Source organism: Lycorma delicatula, chromosome 4 (genome assembly GCF_047948215.1).
Source record: "Lycorma delicatula isolate Av1 chromosome 4, ASM4794821v1, whole genome shotgun sequence".
In the NCBI taxonomy this organism is placed as follows: domain Eukaryota; kingdom Metazoa; phylum Arthropoda; class Insecta; order Hemiptera; family Fulgoridae; genus Lycorma; species Lycorma delicatula.
In genome coordinates, this window is record NC_134458.1 from 197,587,944 (window position 1) to 197,612,104 (window position 24,161).

The 24,161-nt window shown below is 31.1% G+C and overlaps 1 protein-coding gene across 1 annotated transcript in view; it reads left to right on the forward strand.

Annotated features, from left to right (window-relative positions):
* fng (Fringe glycosyltransferase) overlaps positions 1 to 24,161 on the forward strand; it is a 334,450-nt gene that overhangs the window by 277,692 nt on the left and 32,597 nt on the right. Inside the window, exon 7 of the mRNA XM_075364957.1 lies at positions 21,342 to 21,427. Within this exon, the coding sequence (XP_075221072.1) occupies positions 21,342 to 21,427 (86 nt within the window). The remainder of the gene's footprint in view (positions 1 to 21,341; positions 21,428 to 24,161) is intronic.

Genomic DNA, 24,161 nt, shown 5'->3' on the forward strand with positions numbered 1-24,161 from the left:
CGTTCATTTCTTTAGAAATATTAAATTTAAATTAGTATGATATTCATTACTTTCTTCTGGAAAACGTTTTTAATTTATTTTTGAAGTTCCTAATTACGTTTCTAAAGTGAAAATCTGTGAATTGAGAATTAGTTAATGGATGTAATTTGATATTAATAGTATATCGAATATAATATAAATACATAGAATTAAAATTTAGTTCATATAAACCATACATTCTTTTTATTATGTATTTGTTATCTTGGTTTTAGTAGTAAAACACAACGATAATAGAAAATAGGAAATATAATTTTTGAAAAGAAAGAAGTCAAAACAATGCAAGCATGATCCTTAGGAGGTCCGATCAAACAAAAAAAAAAAAAAAATCACAAAAAACCGGTCTCCGTGGCGGAGTGGTAGCGTCTCGTCCTTTCATCAGGAGATCTTGGGTTCGAATCTCGGCCAGGCGTGGCATTTCATACTCTACAAAATTCCGTCGGGCAAAATCACCGAAATAGTCGATGCCCACCTATATTTTTTTCCATAAATACTAGTGATATTCAGTATACTTTTAGTAGATATATATGTTTTATTTCAACAAAAAACCTATCGGGTAAAAACTGTAATAATCTAAAATCCTTATATTTCCATTTTAATATATCTTAAAACAATCAGATAGTTTTATTTTAATCGATTCGTTAACGAATTTTAACAAAATTAAAAAATTAAAATATGAAAATTATTTTGAGTTTTGCGCTGAATAGACTTCTTTATAATAATTAAGTTGTATTAACCATTAGTATAAATAGAATAGGCCTGTAACGTAGCTCTTTGTAATCGATAACATTTATTATAAAACCAGTAGACTTAAAACTTCAGTTACACCGCGCCCAGGAATTAAATACTTATATTCCTTCTTGTAACCTTCAACTTTACATTATATCCTTTCATTTAACGTATAACGATGTTTTTTTTTTTTACTTATTTAATGAGTATATTGATAAAATTATCGTTAATCATTTATTTTATTGTTTGTTGATAGGGCGTTAAAAAAATCTGGAACTATATATTGTTAGGTATTTAATAATCATTATTTTAATAAATTTGAAATAAACCGATTTAAAAATATGCAATCGTTTTTATATAAACCTAACGCATCGATGCGTTTTAAAAATGCACTTAATTATTTAAATTTTATTATATAGGTTGTCATAAGTAAACTTTTTTGTAAATTAAAAAATGTTAATGAAATAAAGTTTAATTAACAATAATAACAAAACATACTGATAAACGCATTAAAAAATAAAAAAAAGTTTTTTTTCATAACTTTACATCAGCCGTTTATCACTTTTTAGCCTCTTAGCTTGTTATTATTCCTTTCCCCTTAAACAAGATCCTGATCTTCACATATGCGTTCTTTAGTATCCTGCTTTCATGTCGATGAAATCTCCCTTTTTTCCTTTTCTCATATCGCACCCGATTATACAATACGTTTGGCTGCTTTTTATCTGTGTGACGTTTTAAAAATACGTTTATATTAATTAATCTGTTTTTCTTGATTACGTTATCTACGATTAAAGAATTTACTTCCATCTATTTTTTTATCGATTGATTCTATCCGTTCGTAAAATCCCGCACCTACATCAAGATACTTACAGCAAGTCTACTTCGTATTCCCTCACTCAGACCCGTAAGTTACAAATATGTTTTTATTTAACGTCCTGAAAAATTATTTTCTTTGTATTTTTTATTTAGATCTATTCCTTAACACCGAATTTAACTCTGATTCTTTGCGACTTCAAAATTAAAATCGGATTTGTTATAAATCTTCACCGTTTGATTCTGTGACCTTCATCCCCTCCAAAAATAAAGTTGTAGGATATTCATAGTTTATCTCCAAATTACATTTATTTCATTCCTCAACCAGGAAGTTTAACATTTGAAAATATATTATTTTCAATTCTTTAAATTTGTTTTTTTGATGTCGGTGCCAAATTAAAAACAAACATCTTTAGATTCTAAAAAAAAATTCTATAAATGTTTCTCTATCAGACAAAGAATATTGAGAGCGTCCGTCGTTATTCAATCGAGAACAAAAAACGCGCGGTTTATTACATGCAGTATTACCATAAGCGCTCGTTATAATTTAAATTACATACACGTATATGATTACACTAACAAAAATTTTTTTTTAACGTTTCCTTGACTTCAAGAGTCAAATCTTACTAATTTTGGGTTGAGAATAACGAATATGACAAAAAAAGGTTATTAGCTCTAGTTTCTGTGATATAACATAGGTGGAAGTATTTTATTTTAAAGGATTAAGAGAAAACGATACATTTTAATCGCATATACCAGCAACATAGAAAGTCCATTTGAATTTTTTTTAATTACAGTTACATTCTAAGAGTTCTTAGTCGATGGAGGAATACTTTGGTAGTCGGTCGGGTCTGAAGAGAGTCATCCTGACTCAAGTTGTCGAATTTGCGGCCCAGCAAAAATAGCTTCCTTAACTTTTGCATCACTTAATGTAGGAAGTTTGTTTCTAAAATACTTAAAGGCCTGTCCTTCTCGGTTCATACTTTTGACAAAATGTTTCATCAAACCCAGCTTTACATGAAGAAGCGGAAGAAGAATATCTTTTGGGTTCACGAGAGGCTCGGCAACGACATTTTTCTCGCTAGAGTTAAGATTTCTTGCAGGCCAGTCTGCTTGAATATAATGTGATTTTCTATCCCTACTGTCCCACATACATAGAAAGCAGAAGTATTTAGTGTATCCCAGTTGAATTCCTAAGAGTGCAGCGATGAATTTTAGATCGCCACAGATTTTCCTCTCGCGTTCAGCATATTTTAACGAGTCTAGAAGGATCGCCATTGTTTGCATAAGTCTCCTTCATGTGAACTGCACAGCCAACAGGAATAGAAGGAAGACTGTTGCCGTTGTGAAGTAACACAGCTCTCAGAGTAAGCTTGGAGGGGTCTATGAATAGCTTCCGATCGGTCGGCTCATGATTCAATTCAAACATTTCATGAAGCTATTAACTTCGAAACGAACAAGATTTTTTTTTCTTCTCAAAAAAGAAAGCAGATCCCTATGACGATATCTGTACTGTGAGACTCTCACATCACGTTGGAGAAGATTCCATCGCTGCAGTCTTGACCCTAGTAGTTCTGCCTTCTCCTTCGACAAATCAAGGTCTTAAATGAGATCACTCGATTCCGCTTGACTCGGTCTGTGCGGTTTATCATCTTTTTCGTCAAAATCAGAGTCATGGGATGTGGAAGGCTTGTTGGGTTCTTCTTCCACACTGACTTCAAGCTAATAATTTTGGGGTGTAGTAGGAACCGGTAAACTATCTGAATGCGGATCGGGTCGAATAGCGGATAGAAGATTAGGGTATTGAACTGTTCCTCTTTCCTTTATAGGAGGGAGTCAAACAGAAATAGCAGTTATCTGTATGGTTTGTAGGCTTCCGCGGCAAACCATAGGAACAGCAAAAGCCATAGATGGTTTTTTTTATTTTTCATCCGTTCCCGTAGTATAATTGAATAAGAGTTGCAACATATATGTGAAGCCCATAACTTATCCTAATCCCCTACCTTCATACAAAAATAATGCTGATAGGCAGTCTTCACAAGAGGCGTCAGATTGCGTTTCTGTGAGAAAAATATTATTTCACCGCAAATGTAACAAATATTATTCACTGAATTTACACGTTCTCGTGGCATTTTGATTTAACAAATTTTTCACTCCAAAAGCACTCGAAAACCAGAAATTCTGCTCTAATTACAATACAAACAATATGAAACTTACAGTCACAGCAACAGTAATAATGTTTATAACCTACAAGCAGCCGGAGAATGTTGTGTTTTGTAATTTAACAGGTGTGACAACTCCAAAAACAAAATTATCTCCAAACTAAAAATGTAGATCGGGTAAAAAATTACAAGTCATTGTACCTCCAAAGCAAGACCTAATCGATCATTTTTATAGTGATTTTGGAATTCAGCAGATGGAAATGCATAAGAATAAGCTATTTTTGAGCCCGAAACATTTTCATTGTCGGGCACTGTTATTGTTTGTTAATTTACTGATGAACAAGCTGTATATAGAATTTAATAAGAAATTTATAATTACTTTTTTTTAATAAGGTCGTATTATATCTGCAGAAATTTTTAATTTATTATGTAATCATTGTATTATTTTTTTTGTTTAACCTCCGGGACCGCAGTTAGGTATTGCTTCAGAGGATGAGATGAATAATTTGTATATAGCGTGAGAAAATGCCATGCCTGACCGGGATTCGAACCCGAGACCTCCGGGTTCGAATTATATTACATTATTATTGTAGTGTGGTTTCCTGTTTTGTTATACATTTTTATTATTAATTATTATGATAATTTTAAAACGTTTAATTTTTTCTTCAAAATCAGTTCGTACATTTAATTAATCGAGAATGGATATCCGTAATTTAATTATGTATTTTTTTTAAATTGATTTAATTATGTCGATTTATAATAATCATTAATTTTTGTTCGAATTAATTATAAGAAAATTATTAATTAATTAATTAAAGAAAAAATAAACTCTGGTAAGTTGCCAAACTACGGTTTATAAACGATGTTCTTTTATTATTATTTATTTATATACTTTAAAGAAAAGTAAGTTGAATACTTTTAATTAACTAAGAATTAATTTTAATGTATTTTATATCATTTTAATCAGATGGCAGGAAATTTAAAATACGATTTAAAGAGTGAATCTTATGATGGGACCACCCGAGTAGAAACTAGTATAAACTAGTCGACTGATAACGGTTGACTATAGTGTGTGTGTGACACACACGCACACACATTTTTTCTGTAGTAAGGTTAATTTAGTTATATATATATATATATATATATATATATATATATATATATATAAATAAACTATATATAAATATATATATATATATAAACTGCGTTTCGTGTGATTAGATAAGATGCATTACAAGTAAAACCTAACAACCGTAATTCCACATTAAGTGCTTGTTTATTGCTATTACCACCGACCCAGATCTGCATATACCACATTACGCTTGACGATATTTGCTTACATTTGCCGTTGTCCTTTACTTTTAACCTCTTTTGCGTGCAGTTTAGTCGGCTTTCATTCGTTTTAACCTTTCTCTTTATACTTTATATACATTATTAACTGATGAAATTTCTTTTGTATAAAATAAAATAAAAATTTATTTACTTTCAAATAAAAAACGTTTTTTTAATAAAAAAATAAAATGTAAACCCTTTTTTACCTCCTCTTCTCTCCTCTTCAGAATTTTCAATTTACAAAAATTACTTTCGTTCTTAAAAGGTGCTTTTTGTTAAGTAGATTTTTCTTAGTTATAAATTTATAAACGTTGACCTTCGAAAGGGACCATCGTGTCCAGAAAAAATTTATTTCGTGTCGTTCGTGGAATTTCAGAAAGCTTATGATTCTGCGGATACAGAGAATGTTTTTCAGACTTTGAGAAATTACGGGGGTCGACCGTAAAACTTTAAGCCTCATCGAACTCGTTCTCGCAAACGTGATTTACGGAGAAATAAAGGAATCTTTGCTAGTCGCAACAGGATTGAGTCAAGGTGATGGCTATCACCGATTTTATTGGACTTGGTTTTGGACAAAATATGAAAATCTTTTGACGGTAAATGATACGGGTGCAAAAATCGAAACGTCAAAATAAGATGCCTGGTCTTTGCTGACGACCTGGCTCTTAACTGAATTGAAGGATGATGCAGTAGCGCAAATAGAAGAATTAACAGGAATAGCCCGAAAAACAGGTCTACAAGTATCCTTTGCCGAGACAGAAATCGTGAGGATCATCAGATCATTCGTGCAAAATATAATAGAAATTAAATACGAAATATAAATGTTACAGACCGCTTAAAGTGCTTGAGAGAGTTATAAGCAGAACAGAACGATTGAAAATAGAATATTGAAACTGAAGAAGCTTAGATTTATCACTAAAGACATCTACAGTGGAATCTCTCCGAGATCACAAAATTAAGAAGTTATACAATTGTAGTAAGATCTTATATGGGACTGAAACGTTACACCTAATCGACCTAGAAAAATTGTTCGAGATCGAAAGAAGCTTACTAAGGAAAATTCACGATCGAAAGGTAACAGAGGAAAAGGACGCAAACTGAAATCTAACAAGGAGATATACAAAAATCAAGAAACCTAGAAATAGCGAAAGGAAGTGAAGGTTAAATTTCTTGGAACGTGTGCTCAGGATGGACCCAAACAAATTAAGTAAACAGATCTTTGAAAAGTTTTGGAATATGAAAATAGATGGAAGAGGACCTCCAAAGGATAGGCTTGAAAGAAGAGGACTGTTGCGAAAGAGATAACTTCCGAAGCAAAATTTACAATATAAAAGTTCTTGTGTAGAAAAAAGAACAGAATTAAAACGATTAGATGATATAAAAAAATGAAACCGTACCGAAAAAATGAGAAACGCATGGAAGAAGAGAAAAAGCTAGAAAGAAATGATATTTGCGTGATTCTAAGTCGGCTTTTTTGCATAAATAAAAGCACATTTGATAGAAAATAGATTTAACCGTCGTTTTTTTTAAATACTGACGTAATTAACTGGATAAAGGCAGTTTAAACTAGAATTCCTAAATTAATTTAATCTTTCTTTTAAAGTAATAATAATTTAATTTTATCTATTTAAAGTTTTATTTTATTTAATCAAGTGAAACGATATGATAATTTTTTTCATCAAGTAATAAGAAAATATTGGATATTTTTATAATACGTTGATATCCGTTTAAAATCGTATTATATAATCTATCATGTACAGGAGATTTAGATGAAAATATTAAGAATTAATATTGTTAATGTGCCGATGAACAGTAACATAAGCTCGAAGCTTTTTCCGTGGATATATGAAATGTAAATTTTGTAGTGTATGAAAAACGCCATTCCTGATGAGGACGCAAATCTGGGATTTCCGGATGAACAACCGAGACGCTACCACTGCGCCACAGAGATCGGCTAAATAGTTACATATTTTACTTATATTCTAAACGCGTAAAAAAGAAGTCCGCAACTATAATACATGACAATGAATTCATAACGTAACTGATTCTTGTTGTACGTGCTTTATTAATAAATTTATACGATGCGACTTATACTAGCGTAGTACTGATGACATGGCTTTTATAATGTACTTAATAGTTATACATTTCGATTGCTGCTGCATTAGTCATTAAGGTTTTTTCCTTTTCTCTTGTTGCCCGTTAAGCGCATTAATATTTAATTATATAACATTTAAAGAGTACAAGGGGAAAAAGGCAAATCAAAAAATTCAGAAATTATGCTAACACTGCCATCTCTTGGCTAATGGGGTGTTCTTTACGGGTAGAAGTTACAAGGAAGTAGAAAGTTTAGTCGCATAAATATATTCACGGGCGATAAACTTATTCTGAGGAAAATAGAGCCGAGTCCATATTCTTCAGAGGAAAGAGGGGGTAAGTCCAAGAATTTTTGATTTCTGTTATGTACAGCCTGTTTCTATCAAGCTATTTTACTATTCTTATTTTATTAAATATATAGCCGGTCTAGCCAGGGGCTCCGCTCCCTCGATTCCCTATATGTTTATTATCCTCATGCTCGTGAGAATAATATCGATAAATAACGATTAAAGCCTGTTCAATTTATAACATTTTTAGTGTACTGTAATTTTTTCAGAGCAACGGTTTGATCAACAGACAACTGGAAACATTCTGAAGTATGCGGGTTTTAGAATAGTCGATACCCATCTTAAAAATAGTAATTATAGCCAATTACCTGCACAAAGAACGAGGAAATGACCGTATTTCGTTTTTCATTTTCCACTTGTACAAGGAAGTATTGTAATCGCGAAAAATTTCGGTTTTCAATTTCAACGGAAATATCTGTTTTGACCATCCCTGAATCCATTTTGACTAATTTCCCCGTGACGTCTGTACGTACGTATGTATCTCGCATAACTCAAAAAAGATTAGTTGTAGAATGTTGAAATTTTGAATTTAGAACTCTTTCTAGCTATTCAGAAAGTAGGAGAATTAGTGATATGCGAGTGAGAAGATATATTGCATCTGAATATATAAAATAACATGTAATTGATTCATACTCAACGCCCAGCAGAAACTGCTGAAGATAAATTGATGAAAATTTGTGTATATGTTTTTTTAGGTGTAAGTTCACACTAAGAAAGGATTTTTTTTTAATTCCGAGTTTAAAGTCTTAAAATGCAGTAACTATGAAATTTACTATTTTTTTAATTTCTCGGTAAAAAATGAAGTTATTAACTTCATTTTTGGTTTGTTTAATCTTTATGTGAATATCTAAAAACCGATTTCTAGATTTTTTTTAAATTGGACCTTGAAATTGGTGAAGAAAGGTAAAAAATTTTGAACGATGATTGCGAATTTTCCCATTTCCAACTACACTAAACGAGATATTCAGTAGATTTAGGCTTGCAAATACTCATCAGATAAACATCTGAAAACCATTTTCGGGTTTTTTAATTCGATTTTTTAAGGATTGGGACGGTGTACAGCGCTTGACCAACAGCCGTTGTCACTGTGTCTCTAGCGACGCGACTTGCTCTACCTACCTGGGGTTACGTGACAAAAAAACATTTAACAAAATTTACCGCGACGGGAAATCAGTTACCATATGGAGCGAGCGAAGCCGCGATGGTGAGTATAGTACATATATATATCCCTGGTGTTAACAGAATATGACAACTGTTAAATAAATTTTCAAGTGTTAAACATAAAAATTAAATAAAGCAAATTCTTCTACCTAAAAGAAATCTCTATTTTTCGGTATGAGACTTTTACTTTTGGTATGTAAAAGGCGTTTTTGGAACTGGCTGTGAAAAATATTAAATGACTCCTTCTTAGGGATGTTGTAGAGTGAATCTTTTTATGTAATTTTTTTTTAATCTTTTTTAAAATGATGTCATAAGCCTGTCCTTTCCATTTAAAATTTTTGAATTCTCCTATATAAAAGCTCCCCGGAGTACTTTGGGGTTTGGAAGTTATGAGATAAAGCATTTATTTAAAATACGTATATTAATTTATGTACGTTCAACCGTTTCAATGTTATTTAAGAGATGTCATAATTTGTTGTATGTACAGGTGTTTGTCATATACGTATACCCTCTGTTGTGAATATACTTACCAAATTAGAATTGTTTTTTTACCGGCTTTTCGAAGAAAAGTACGGTATTACTCTCGGTCGGTAGAAGTGGGGGATGAAAATGAACATTCTTCACGTTTTGAGGCATGTGGAATACGAAAATATTTTTCACTTATAATGCAATTTCCTTACGATACATAGGCCTACGTATAAAATTTTGTAGCTCGAAAATCTTCAAAACTACTAGATCAGTTTCACTGAAATTTAGATACGCTGTAGTAGTGTGTCGGAAGTCGTGCATGTGAAGATTTGATTGAATCGTTCTTCAGTTACGCCGAAATAAAGGTTGAAAAAATTTGAGCGAGACAAGTTAGAAGCGCGGTTACTTATGACGATGCAAGTCGGAACGTTGACATTTCTTTTTCTGCTGTATCTGTTAGCTATATTAAACCAAATTAAAAAATATTAAAACCAAATTAAACTAACGAAAAATCGGTCTTCTTGTGCAGAACTGCGCAAGATTTTTTTTTTTTTTTATTAAATATTTCTAGTAAAAATAATTTACTTAACCGGACTTCATTGATAAAATTATAAAATTTTGGGGAAAATAATTATTCCGTTATTCACTTTGTTGGCCGACGAAAATAGTAATATAAACTTCATACTTGTTGCTTGATACTTGAACTTATATTATAAACTTGTACTTTTAAAATTACCGGATATTCTTTTTAATAGTATTTCTACACAACAAGAGAGGTAATCAGAAATCAAAATCCATACGACACCGTATCCTTTTTTGCCTAAATATAAAAACACAACACCAAGAAAAAAGAAGTTTCCCGTAATTTAAATGTTTAAAAGATAATTTTTTTTCTTTAATTATTTTTTAATATACATTTAAAGATTGAAAGGTTATATAAATTTAAAATCCGGTATCAAGAAGGTTATTTCGTGTACTTTAAATGTTGATTAATTGCTTTAAGGATAATATAAATTGATCAAACTGGTTTTATTAAAATGATTGTACATGTTTTTAGTTAAAAACAGTAAGAGATTTAACATTAAAAAAAATGTTATTAGAAAGAAAGGTTTATTCTCATAAATTTACAAAGAAAACTTTAATATATAATTTTACGTCTAAAAAAAATGTAATTTTCCACGTATATATATAAATATAGACTGAGTTTATGAATATCTTTTAAATGCATCCGAGTTTTAACAGTTTTTATTTACATGTTCATTTAAATCAATTTTTATTAAAATTATTTGTGGATGTGGTGACGTGAAAAAGAAGACCGATTATAAAAAGGAAAAAGCAACATTGTTTATATATATATATATATATATTGCTGTCGTTTAATATTGTGTAACGAAAAATCCTGTACAACAAGTAGCTTATCTTTAATGAACTGAACGGCCGATAGAAATCTATTCCAAATATTTTAACAAGCAGAACATACCAAGCACATATTTAAACAAATAATAATTCTCATCGTTACAACTATTACAATTCATGTTTTAATAATGAAGAAATTTTTGCTTAACTAATTATAAGAAAAGAGTAATACGTTAAAAATAAAAGATCGTTCTTTGTTTCTAATTTAATGACACTAATTACAGCTACCCGTATAAAATAACAAATTTATTTTAAGTAAGATATTTCGACGAAATATACTACTCGTTAGATTATTATAAATAAAATTGCAATTAAATAAATTTTATTTCTACGTAGCCGCAGTGATCAGATCTAAAAAGAAAATAACAAAAATTTTAAGGAAAAGGTTTTTTTTATAAATTGTACAACTTTAAAAAAGTTTTTTTTTTGTCTTCAGTCATTTGACTGGTTTGATGCAGCTTTCCAATATTCCCTATCTAGTGCTAGTCGTTTCATTTCAGTATACCCTCTACATCCTACATCCCTAACAATTTGTTTTACATATTCCAAACGTGGCCTGCCTACACAATTTTTTCCTTCTACCTGTCCTTCCAATATTAAAGCGACTATTCCAGGATGCCTTAGTATGTGGCCTATAAGTCTGTCTCTTCTTTTAACTATATTTTTCCAAATGCTTCTTTCTTCATCTATTTGCCGCAATACCTCTTCATTTGTCACTTTATCCACCCGTCTGATTTTTAACATTCTACTATAGCACCGCATTTCAAAAGCTTCTAATCTTTTCTTCTCAGATACTCCGATCGTCCAAGTTTCACTTCCATATAAAGCGACACTCCAAACATCCACTTTCAAAAATCTTTTCCTGACCTTTAAATTAATTTTTGATGTAAACAAATTATATTTCTTACCGAAGGCTCGTTTCGCTTGTGCTATTCGGCATTTTATATCGCTCCTGCTTCGTCCATCTTTAGTAATTCTACTTCCCAAATAACAAAATTCTTCTACCTCCGTAATCTTTTCTCCTCCTATTTTCAAATTCAGCGGTCCATCCTTGTTATTTCTACTACATTTAAAAAAGTAGTAATTTAAAAATGAGAAACTTTAATAAAACTCTTTAGAAACTTTTTCAATTTCATAAACTTAACATAGATCTTACAATAATTCATATTTCATCGTCCGAGAAGTATCTATTTATAGACAATAGAATGCTTAAGCGGTAGGGTTTTATTTGATTTGCTTAGTATTAAGCATGCTGTCTAAACGATAGATGTCGTGTGCATTTATTTAGCTCTGGCTTAACACGTAATTAGAAAACCCGGCTTAACAAATAAAAAACCTCAGTTCCATCTAGAAGCTTTCGAGCCTCTTAAGTAATTCCGGATAGTTCCACAGGTCCAAAGGCGCCTTGTAGGTACTAAAAATGTTTATTTCTGTAATGTGGAATCGACCTTACAAGGAATGTACTGGAACCTCTAGTCAAAATCTGTAGTACTTTATCAGGAAAGAAGGAATCAAAACGAATGTAAATGGAACTTGTGCGGCCCAAATTCTTTTTACATAAAATAATATCAGCAGCGAGCGATAAATGATTTTACATCGATCAGGTAAAACATATTTTGTAACGATCGGTTTACTTCCAGGTATGAATCGACAAGACAAGAACAGGCTCATTTTTTTATGAAAAATTCAGTTTATCCGTAAAATCACGTGGCGTATGAAATTATACGATTAGATTACAAACCTAGTCGACCAAATCCTTTTTAAAAGGTGAACGTTAGTTGTACACTGTAATTTTTTAAATTCATTTTCGCTAGCGTTGAAAAAAAAATCACAATCAGGAATAAGTAAATCTTACATGTTAATAATGGAGGAAAGTTATCACATCTGTAAAAATATTTTAAAACATAACATTTTAATATAATTCTGGCTTTTTTTAGGATAATGATCGTTAACCGATCCCAATTATCTTTACAACTACATATTTTAGGTCACCGAACCTAAGTGTGTAGGTGTTTATCCAACGGTTCATTATGCCACTGTTTTTTGTAACAATAGAATTAAAATTACCTTTGACCATTTTAATGTTTTTGAGGCAGTAAATACAGAAAATCGAGTTACTAGAAAAAACGTTTAAAATGCGAAATGTTTCTAATGATTTTAAGTTCAAAACTGAAAAATTCACAATGGAGAAAGAGAGTTTTGATATGACACCAAACAGAAGTTCATTATTGTACGATAAAGTAGGGTAAATAATTAATTTATCGCTTTATGTTACTTTATGTATTCGGAATAGGTTCTTAAATAGAATAGAAAATAGTTATTAAATATTTCCACGCTCTCAGAAGATCGCTAAACAATTATTTCCAAATAAACAAGGCTGACTTACTGGTTTTTAAAATATGAATATTTATCGTATATGTGTTAACGTGAAAGACTGAAATATTTGCTTATTCGGACCTTCGCCGTTATATGTCAACAACTATAGATAAGCTCTGGTCGGGGTCGAAACGATAACTAGAAATTATAAAAAATCACCCGATACCCGTGTCTAAGGTAAATAGATTACGAGAAACCCTCGTAAAAAAAGGAAGTGTAATTTAAGCCGAACATAACCTCATCTGTATAACGTTAATTATACAAATTATATATGTTAATGTCCAACATAGGAGGCGATTAATCAAATTCACCGCATTTATAAAAGACTTTAATTTAATCTTCATAATTTTATATATTGAAAGAGCCGATCAGCATGTACAGAATACGTTATCTGCACGTAGATAAACGATAACGATACAAATAAACGGTCAGAGGTTTTGCCTTTGTTAATTTTTTTTTATAAAATCGTTTTTATTCAATTTTCATCATCGGTGCGTACTGAATGCGGTGAATTTGATTAATCGACTCCAGTGTTGAAGAATAATATATATAATTTGTATATAAACGTTAATTAGATGCGGTTAGCGAGCGAAGCGAGCGTAGGTTATGTTTGGCTTACATTTAAACTTCCTTTTTTTACTAGAGCTTCTCGTAATCTATTTGCCTTGGAGATCGGTATCGGATTTTTTTTAATTTCTAATTTTCGTTTCGACCCCTGCCAGGGCTTATTTGTGTTTGTCGACATATACCGGCGAAGGAGCGAATAAGCAAATATTTCGGTCTTTCGTCGGTGTATTCGGTATGTGTTGATATTCACCGGAGAATATTGACGTATTCTGATTTCGATCTTTCACGGTAATATATATATATATATCTTATTTGAAAATATGATTTCCACAGGAAAACAGTCGATCCAATTCCTGTTCGCTCATCTGTTGACGAAAGAATTGAAGATAAGGAAAGAGCTAGGGAGATGATCGACTAGCATAAAAACTATCTTTGATCGAATTATTTGACTATTTTCCCCGGAATGTTCATTTTATAGCTATTCATACGGTGAACGATGCGATCGTGTTACTTGTTAAAACGTTACATTAGAAGCTACATGTATCTAAGTTATCATACATTCGATCGGTGAAAAAAATACTGGCCTTTGCCACACGTACTTACCTTAATGTGCTTGACATAGTATATTTGTTGATCTTAAGCATATTATTAACCTATACGATTGTTTTGATGACTCATGTCTCATTTCCGGTCGCCTAACTCAATAATTTACAGCATAAACTGATATATATAGAATTATAGTTATAAGAAAGGATATAGTAATAATAGTAAACGTATTCTATAAGAAAATATAATATTGTTCGATGATAAAATTAGCAAAAGCGGATGACGTAGATGATAATTAAACTATGTTAACCAATAGAACACGAGAAAGTGTCTATCTGTCTGTAGTACTAGTTAACGATTAATAACGAACGTCCCTTCCCACCATTTGTATCCTTTCATTCCGCTTGTTTAACTGGTTTTCCGACATCACACCTTACCGCTTTAACAGAACATTATCCTTCGTCCTTTTTAAATTTTATTCTCATTCTTTTAGCCACTACTGACCGGAGGCAAAAGGAAGCGATTATTAGGAATCGAGTGGCAGACCTTCCTCGTCGTATTAATAATCTTACCTTCTGAAGATGTATACTCTTTATCATCTCCTACCACCACCTCTTCTATATAATATACTTTTTCTCCTCCTACTCTCATGTTTATCAAGATCACCCGTTCTCCTTATTCGTTGTTGTTGTTGCTGTTTGCTGTTGCAAATAGCGGTGGCGTCCATAAAACGTTCAACATATATTTAATTACAGGTTTGCTTTTAAGACTATCTTCGACTAACCAAAGAATCATCGTTATAATGCAACATAGCTATAAGCTAAGTTACCGTTCTAGCAGCTGCTTATTTCTACGAATAACTTAACTTCTTGGTTCATACTTACGTTGTAATACGTAGATTATAATTATATCTGGAAATGGTATGGTTGCCTTGCGAGACTTTAAATCATTGTGTATGAGTAAAATACATGTTTAATATATGGTGCTGTTTTATAAGTATCATATATATATATATATATATATATATACTACGATCGACTACACTATTAGTTACTAAGATATAATATTTTATATGTTATAGACTGCATGGTTTTACCTTGCATCATGTTATTATTTTGTTAGTATTAGTCCTGCCATCTATCTATCTATCTAGTTGTTATTATTAACATTATCTTCATTATCATTACTATAATTGTTATAAATCGACTTTATGAATCGAATTCTATAATCGATCTGATAAAATAAAGATAAAAAAATGTAATAATTTATTGTTATCGACGACACTCATTAATGATATATAGTTATAATTGTTTTTTTTTTGAGTGATTTTGTTTTCTCATATTTCATTTTAATTACGGTTATAAATTCAGGTACCTTCTATTTAAAATTAAGGCAAAGTTAAAATTTAAAATAAAAATAGAATTTCCAGTGTAAATCGATTCAATATAGCGAAAATTATATAAAAAATAGTTGGTTATAAAAAAATCGATTATTAAAAAATATAAAAATAATTATTACTTACAACCTAGTAAATTAAAACATTTAATTACATTTAAAAAATAATTAAATATCCTGATTTTATACGAATACAAGATTATATTTATGCTCGAGTTAAATTAGCCTAATACGTCAGGCGTTCGACTGAATCTCAGGTGTGAGCTGTATAAAGGGTTACAAGAGAAGATATATTACTTTAAATTTGATAAAGGCCATACAAAGCTTCTACTGAGGGTGCAAGAACTACGTTCGAATGGGCGATGCGGTCTCAGAGTATTTTATTTCGAAAACTGGAGTGTAACAGAGGGATAATTTGTCACCGTATCTTTTTATCATTCTCACGGGTGAAGCAATGAAACCGTGTAAGCAGCGACAAAGGAAATTTACAGTTGACGATCGGAGGTTGCAGAAGATAAAATTCTCAGAACTTGCTTTTGCAGATGATCTAATGCTTTTAGCTATATCGCCCGAAAATCCGAACCGTAACGTAAAAGTCTGAAAAGAAGAGCTAAACAAGAAAACGATGGAATTAACCGTAAAAAACAGTAAGATAATTCGTTTCTAGTCAGGTCCAAAATTATGGGAATATCCGTTGTCGGACAAGCACTGGAATCAGTGATTTTAAATATCTGGGAGCAAATTTCGGTCAGGACGGTAGGGTGGAAAAAGAAGTCGATAATATTGTTATTGGCGAGACAGGTTCTGTTACTTGCTGTCCAGGAGCCTCTGAATGCGAGGAAGGTGGATGTGGCGACTAAACTTTGAATTCCATATACGCTCCTACTTTACCGTATTCCATTGAGACTTTCACAGAGTCAGAGAGGAACAGAAGTAAGCTGCAGCGTTAGGAAACGAGATATGTCAGACGAGTGTCGGGTAAAAATAGACAAGATCGCATTAAAAACAGTACCATAAGTTTGGCCGCGAATACATAACCCGTTATCCAGAGGCCAGAAGAAGGTCGGTAAGATGGCCGGGACGTGTCTTGAGAACGAGCGAAGATAAGTTGTTCAGAAGGGTGTGGAAATCCAAAACAGGTGGAAGAAGAAGTCGTGGTAGGAGAGGAAAAGGTAGGAGGATGGCGTTAGGAACGGTTTTGTGATACAGGGAGGAAGCTGGAGTCGAGAGAGGCAGACGACTGGGAACCGGAAACATCGAGATCTCTCGTAACCTCATCACCCGGCAGTAGAAGAGGACGCGAATAAGAAGAGAAAATGTCAGGAAGGTTATGGAAATGTAAGGAGTGAATTAGTTTTCCGTTACTTTGTTCTTCAAACCGAATCACCTGTTATACATTACTTATGTAATGTTGAAATTTATTTATATTACTTACCATATGTGCGGAATAAGTAATAAAAGAACAATTATGTACAAATCTTATAAATTATAAGATTATTATAATAACGCAAGATGTCCTTGTTATTCTAATGCGCGCGCGCGCCATTCACACACACACTCATATATATACACACGTAAGTTTACCTGTTTTTTATGTGATTTTATGACATTCTCAGATTTTTTGTTTCTTTTTTATTTTTCTAAATAAACATCTTTTAATATAGTTAACAAAAACGAATTTTAACTGATGATGACTTCGTGTATCAAAACACAATTTTAACTGTTTAAAAAACAAACACAAGTAAATTAACATTATTAAACAATTGTTCTATTATTTATTTTTAATTTTTTAAGTAGTTACAGACTAATCGCTCAATTACATCCGCTAATAAGAGATTACGTTTTGTAGCATGTGAAAAATGCCAAGCCTGATTGGTATTCGATCTCAGAACCAACAGAGTTTGAAAGGCTTTGAAGCTAACATTCCACGACGGATAGCGATTGCTATAATAATAATAATATCAATAATGATAACATAATAATAATAGTAACATTACTTATTGTTAAACTGAAGATCTCGGGTGCGATTCTCAGCAAATTTCTGATGTTTCACGGCGTGATAGAACAAACTTTCGAGATTTCCTTATTAATAAAAGCCATACTGTAAATAAATAAATTTAAAAAAGTATCTCGTAACATTTCATTGCAAGTAAATTTAATAAAATATATTTTATAGGTTTTTTAATATAAATTATAATGAAATTTCATTACGTATTATGTAATGTAATACATTCTGTCTATGAATGTATTTGTAAATTGCAGTCTAAACATGTAATATTATAAGTTACCGTGTTATAAAGTTAACAGTGAATTCGATTTAATCAGCGGTCGACAGCGTTGTGGTCATTATAGGGGTCGGTATGAGCAAACATTCATGTAATTAGATGTACTTAGCTTACACTTAACAGTCAATTGCTCGTATATACATTTCATTCGATGTGCTTAAAGAGATGCGAACGGTACAATCATAAAGTTTCCGTTACTAACATATGCTACGCATATGTAAATATAACTGATAAAAATCATTAATAGTGTTACTGGGTAGTGAATAAAGAAGTGAGATCAAGGGTTGTGACCCCTTTCGTGCATACCGCCTAGTTCTACATCGGTACAATAAATTTTACCTTTATTTGATTGTATAACAGAATTTTAAAAAGCGTTATACGCATAAGAAAATAGTTTTACTGTATTTTTGTACTTTTACGAATTCATATGATATCCCTAAGTTCCTGGATTAAAGCTATATCGTGTTTTTGCTGTTTCATAGCTTTTCCCCTTTTTCGTGAAGTAAGTGTACTTTTATCGTTTGATAGTATAAAGGTTGTTCCCAAAAGTAAATATTAATTCAACGTTTGACTTTTCACTATTATTTTGTTTTTGACTCCGAAGTTTCGTTGTTTTATTAATCTGTACGTTGTTTTACATAACAATCCCGTACGGGTATCCTACCAAGAATCCATATATGTGAATTTATATATTTTTTTGTCGATTTCGTTTTTTTTCGTAAAAGCTTGACATCTTATCAGTATTTCCCCTTTCAATCTGTACAACATATAGAACCAATATTAAATTTCTCATTGCTGACTAACTTACTGGGCTCGAAAATCTCCAAAATTACCGGATCGATTTCATTGGAATTTAGATATTCTATAGTAGTGTATCTGAAGTTGTACGTGTGAAAATTTGATGAAGATCAGCCGAGTCGTCTTGAATCATGCTTAGTTTAAGATCGAAACGATTTGAACGGGGCAAGTTAGAAGCGTGTTCGTTTTGATGCTGCAAGTTGGATCTTGGAAACAAAATAACGAAAAGTCTGTCTTCGCAAGATTTTTGTTTAGATTTTATAACGTTACTCGTCATTTTATTTATTAAAAAATAATTTGTAATTTATTACAAAAATAATCTTAATTTTTTTTTTAATAAATTTTTAATTCGGTTTTTTAAATAATAGCTTAAATGAATATTCAAATCGTTCGAGAACCAATTTTCCAAATAAGCTTTATACGTTTTCAGGACCGGGAAAATATATCAAGTCCTTTGCCAGCTTTTTGTTTATTATGAAGGGCGTCCCAAAACCAGCTGATATTTTAATTTTTTAATAAAACACACTTTTTATTTTATAGTTGATAATATTTTTTCTTATTAGAAATTAGTGACGTGGAAGTTATGTGCGATACAAAACGTCTGACAAATGAACACCCCGGTCTTGGCCGCGTATGTTTACTCTTTTGACGAAATTTTCCAAAACATGTTGACCAAATTGCTGGGAAATGTCGGCAGTGTTGGGTCGAATTTCTTCTTTGAAGTCCTCAATCGTTTGCGGTTTATCAATTTAGACTTTATCCTTAAGATAACCCCAAAAGCAAATTTTCAACGATGTCAAGTCACTTGATTTCGGCGACCGATTCATATCACCTCGCTGCGAGATAACACGACCGTTAAATTTTTCTCGCAATAACTGCCCGGTTTCATGGGCAGTGTGGCGTGATGCACCGTCTTGAAACCGCATGACTTCCGCATCCATATAATTAATTTTAGACAGTAAAAAGTTTGAAATCATCTCACGATATCAGACTCCATTGACGGTAACGGCATTTCCATTTTCATTTTCGAAGAAGTAAGGTCCGATCGATCCCCCGGCCCAAAATCTGCACCAAACCGCGACCGGTCGAGAATGCATAAGTTGTTTCTTCAATCTTTTTTTGAACCTTATACCCGAATTCAACGATTCTGTTTATGATAAAGACGGTAAAAAGAAAATATGCTTCGTCGTTAAAGGAGATTTTTTTTCGAAAACTCGTTATTTCTACGATTTCCACGCGTCGTTCAATCGTGTACTTTTCTATAATTTAACCTCAGCGTCTATTGATAACATCATATAAAAATCTCTACTTTAGTTTTACCGCAAAAAAATGGCGGCAATTTAAAATATCAGTTCGTTTTGGGACACACTTTAGTTCATCATTCAGGGCCATTTTTGGGGGAAACCACTCCCGTTGACTAATAATAAAATAACCGTAGGAATACCGGGAAATACAGAATATACTAAATATAAACTAAACCGTATTTATGTTTTTTTTCGTATCTAATCTCTTGTTCGCTCGCTTACTTTTTCATCTATCTGCTTATTCTTTTGCCTGCATGCTCCTCTTGCCCTTTTAAAAGAAAATACATGCGTACTAATGCGTTTTAAAGGTATAAATTTCACAAAACACAACTTCAGTACAATATGTATTGAATTTTAATTTCGACAGTAATAATAATAAAATAATGTGAGAAATACAACTGTTCTGTTATAATTGTCGTTTTTACCATTAATAGAACGTATGACAAGTTAGTCTGATCGTAAATAAGTCGAGTTGCGCTTACCTAAGTTATTTTAAAATAATAGTTTAGTGTAGAGATCTCTTTTAAGTGCGGTTTTACGATTACACGTATCGTTTGCAATTCATTTGTAACATAATAAGCACGTATACTTTTTGTTGTTATAGAATATCAGTATACGAAAAAAAGACCTAAAGATGTTAAACTATCTTTGTATTTGTAAAAAAGCTTAAAATTTAATCCTTCCTCCAGTAATAAAAACGAAAATCATTTTTTTGTTCCGTAAAGCCTTACGATTCTCTTTTTCCGAAAGTCAACACGTTCATGTTTTTTAACACCTATTTCTTTTTTCTTCAGTTATTCAAAATTTATTCTTGTTTTAATTAAATATATTAGTCGTAAAAGTTTACAAAACGTAAACGTGCAGATGCGCAGTAGTTTTAGCTATAAGAAGCCATTCGCCGGTCTAGCGTTTTATCCCTACCCTAACGTCGCTGATTTGATAAATAATATAACGATATAAGAATATACGTTAAAGCAAAATTATTACCGTATACGTAAGAATGAATGACGCTGAATGTGTCGAACGGAATAAGTTTTATTTAAATCTTTTTTAATAATTATGTTATAAACCCGCCAAGCGGCAATCGATCTTCTGTACTTAGTTTAATTTAAGATTGTTGTTTAGTTTTCTCTGATAGCGCTTAAAAAACATTATTTTCCTCTTGGGGTTCCTGTTTATACCTAGTTAATTATTTTATTATCATTTCATTTATCATATATTATAATATTGTGTATTGCGTAAAGAATAAATTATTATTACGATGGATAAATGTGTACGATTTACATGTAGAATCAAATCGACAACAGCACTCGATTAATAATCCATCGTTCCGGCTAAAAGTTAGTTAATTGTTGATTTAATAAGTCTATTAAACTTAAGTCGTCGATCCCAAACGATGTAAAGACGGGGTAAGTTCAGCGAACGAATTGGTTTTTATATTTACCTAATTTTTCCGATAGATATCAGAAAAATTATAACATTAATATTTTATTATTTATATTTTTGTTGCAGGGAAATGTATCATTTTGGTTTGCGACTGGAGGAGCTGGTTTTTGTCTTAGTAGAGCGTTAGCCCTGAAGATGATGCCGCTTGCTAGGTAATAATGTGTTATTTTTATCATTAATTTTTACAATAACCTCATCTTTTTGGAAACAAATCTGAATAATATGATTTATACTTCGGTTAGTTGTTTCTTTATGCTGTACAATTTGGGAAAAAGCGAAGGTTTTCTTAAAAAACAAAAATTCTAACCTCGTTTATGGGTAGGCCTTTAATATCTGGAGGGTACGAGTATAGTTTAAAAAATGTACGTATAACCGTGATCGTACTGTTCCCATTTTCAGTAAATTTACGCTGATATTCTGAAGGATTTTGTGTAGCCTAATTTGAATTACTCTTTTGAGTGAGGGTTTTTACCCCGTATCGTGTTCCATTTGTTCTTATCTTCATTTTTTCGATACTTAAATAAATTCATAATTTTAAAAATTTTACTACGGGGTATTTAAATTTTTTGTTAATTAATTATTTAATTACGTTTAATTTCGATAAGAAAATTTATTTTTAACCATTTTATTTTGAATTTGTTATTTATTCTCGTCGACAAAAACGCTTAACTCTTCTAGCTTCCCCCGAGAAAGTTATGCGATTCTTTTCTGACTTCTTAATATTTGAATTTTATTTTTTTTTAATTTTGTAATTTAAATAATAAAGGAGAAAACTTTAAAAAAATGATATAACTTTATCGGTTAAATAATCTATCTAAAGAATAATTATTTTAACTATTTTTCTATAAATAATTACGAGTAATTAATTATTTCTAGAGTAAAATATTTTTTTAATTTTCATCTACGATACAGAGAGGTTCAATTTTTAATTCTACGTAATATAAAAAATAATTTGCATGCTGTTAGCTTTTTTTAAGTTAACTCTTAATTAAAATAAAAATCTTAATCTACTGAGAATAGTGGTTTTACTTGTTATATAATAATAATAAAAGCTTTTTGAATCAGCTTATATAATTTAACCCGAGAAGTCTTGTACGTTAAAAAAAATGCTTATACAAATTAGATGCTACAATTTATTACATAAAACATATTAATTTATTTATTTACGATAAGTCGATTAAATCTTTTAATTATTTTAATCCCGCATATTCGGCGAAGTACTAATTTAATTTTTTGTACGCGTTAGTGTGTAACAAACAAAATAATCTTACTAAAATTATTTATTACGGAGTGTTAGATACGCCAGTTATTTTAATTACCTTATTTTTTATCGCTGAACTCTGTTATTGCTATAAACAATCGAAATTAATTACATACCGTAATTCTTAACGGAGCTAAGATGGAAGAGAGTTGCGGGAGGGGAAATAGAAAAGTCAATGATAAAGTACGAGGAGGAGTGAAGTGGTGGTTAATTTGAACCGAAAGAACACGAGTAGATCAGTAGTGTTTTTCTTTTTCTTTTACTTCGTCTTTTTAAAAAAAAGTATGTATAAAATCAAACCTGTTTTAAAATGTAATTTAGAGCTTCTTTCTTCTCAGTCCTTTCTTACGAAGGCCTCCCTTTCCCTACTACATTTACTTACCTTATACTTAAAACTCACGCCCGAATAATGTCATTACGTATTAATTTACTTCGATGCCAAATCGTTTTTTACGGCTTTTATAAAACATCAAATGCCAAACAGATATTTAAGAATAGGGCTGTACAACAAACCCGATATACATATACACACATGTGCGTTTATTTTTATATCTCGGTCGTTCCAGTATTCGTCCGATAGACATTAAAGAGTAACAGATCGCTTAAATGTTGAGCTTTTTTTTCTTTTTTCATAATAATAATAAAACAGGTGCTTCTTGATTAACGTAATGTAGTTAGGAACAATATTTTCTTGAACCCGATATTATTAAAGCGTTTAACTAATAACAGTGATTAAAAACGGAACATTTTATTTTTTAATTCCTACATGATTAATTTATTGTTCATATTTTATTATACAGTTAAAACCACGTTTTATCTGTCCTTATTTGGTTTATTATTATTATTATTATTATGATTGTTGTTATAAATTAAACGGAGTGAAATAGTTTATCTTTGATAATTACTATACTGCTGTACATAACGTTTAGAACCGATCGCGTTAGTTATTTTTTATTTATTTATTTATTTTTTTTTAATTACCCTACCTTTTTTTGTTCTTGCTTTTTTCGTGAATTTATATTTAATCTAATCTAATTATATATTTATTATAGCAATTATTCATATAATTTATGAAGGTAAACCAAATGCAGTATAGTGAGGTTTTTAATTGTGACATCGCGATTTCTCAGAATTTCGCGTTTATTACATGTATACGTTTGTTACACGCCTATCTCTGTGTAAATAAATATTCAAAAACCGATTCGCCGTTTCGTTATTATATTCGTATTAAACTTTGCACGATTACTCCTTTATTTTTAGAACTGTTTGATTTTTAGAAGTATACTTTTCAAAAAAATATTTTATTTATTTATTTCTGACCGATGAATTAATTCATTTACAGGAGCTTACGAAGAAGTTTGTACGCGGGGATACGAAAACGGAAATTTGTAGCGTTATTAAAAATGTTATGCCTGATCGGGAATCGAATTCCGAACCTCCGAATAAACGATAGAGACGCTGCTGCTCCGCCACGGAGTTCGGATGTTTTTATTAATTTTTTTATTTTACTTTTTCGTTTTTTAAATAAATACGAATATACCTCAGATTTATAAAAGAAAGATTTTGAATGTATTATTTTGTATTATTTTATAATTTTGTTATCTTAAAATCTATCCATTTAGACC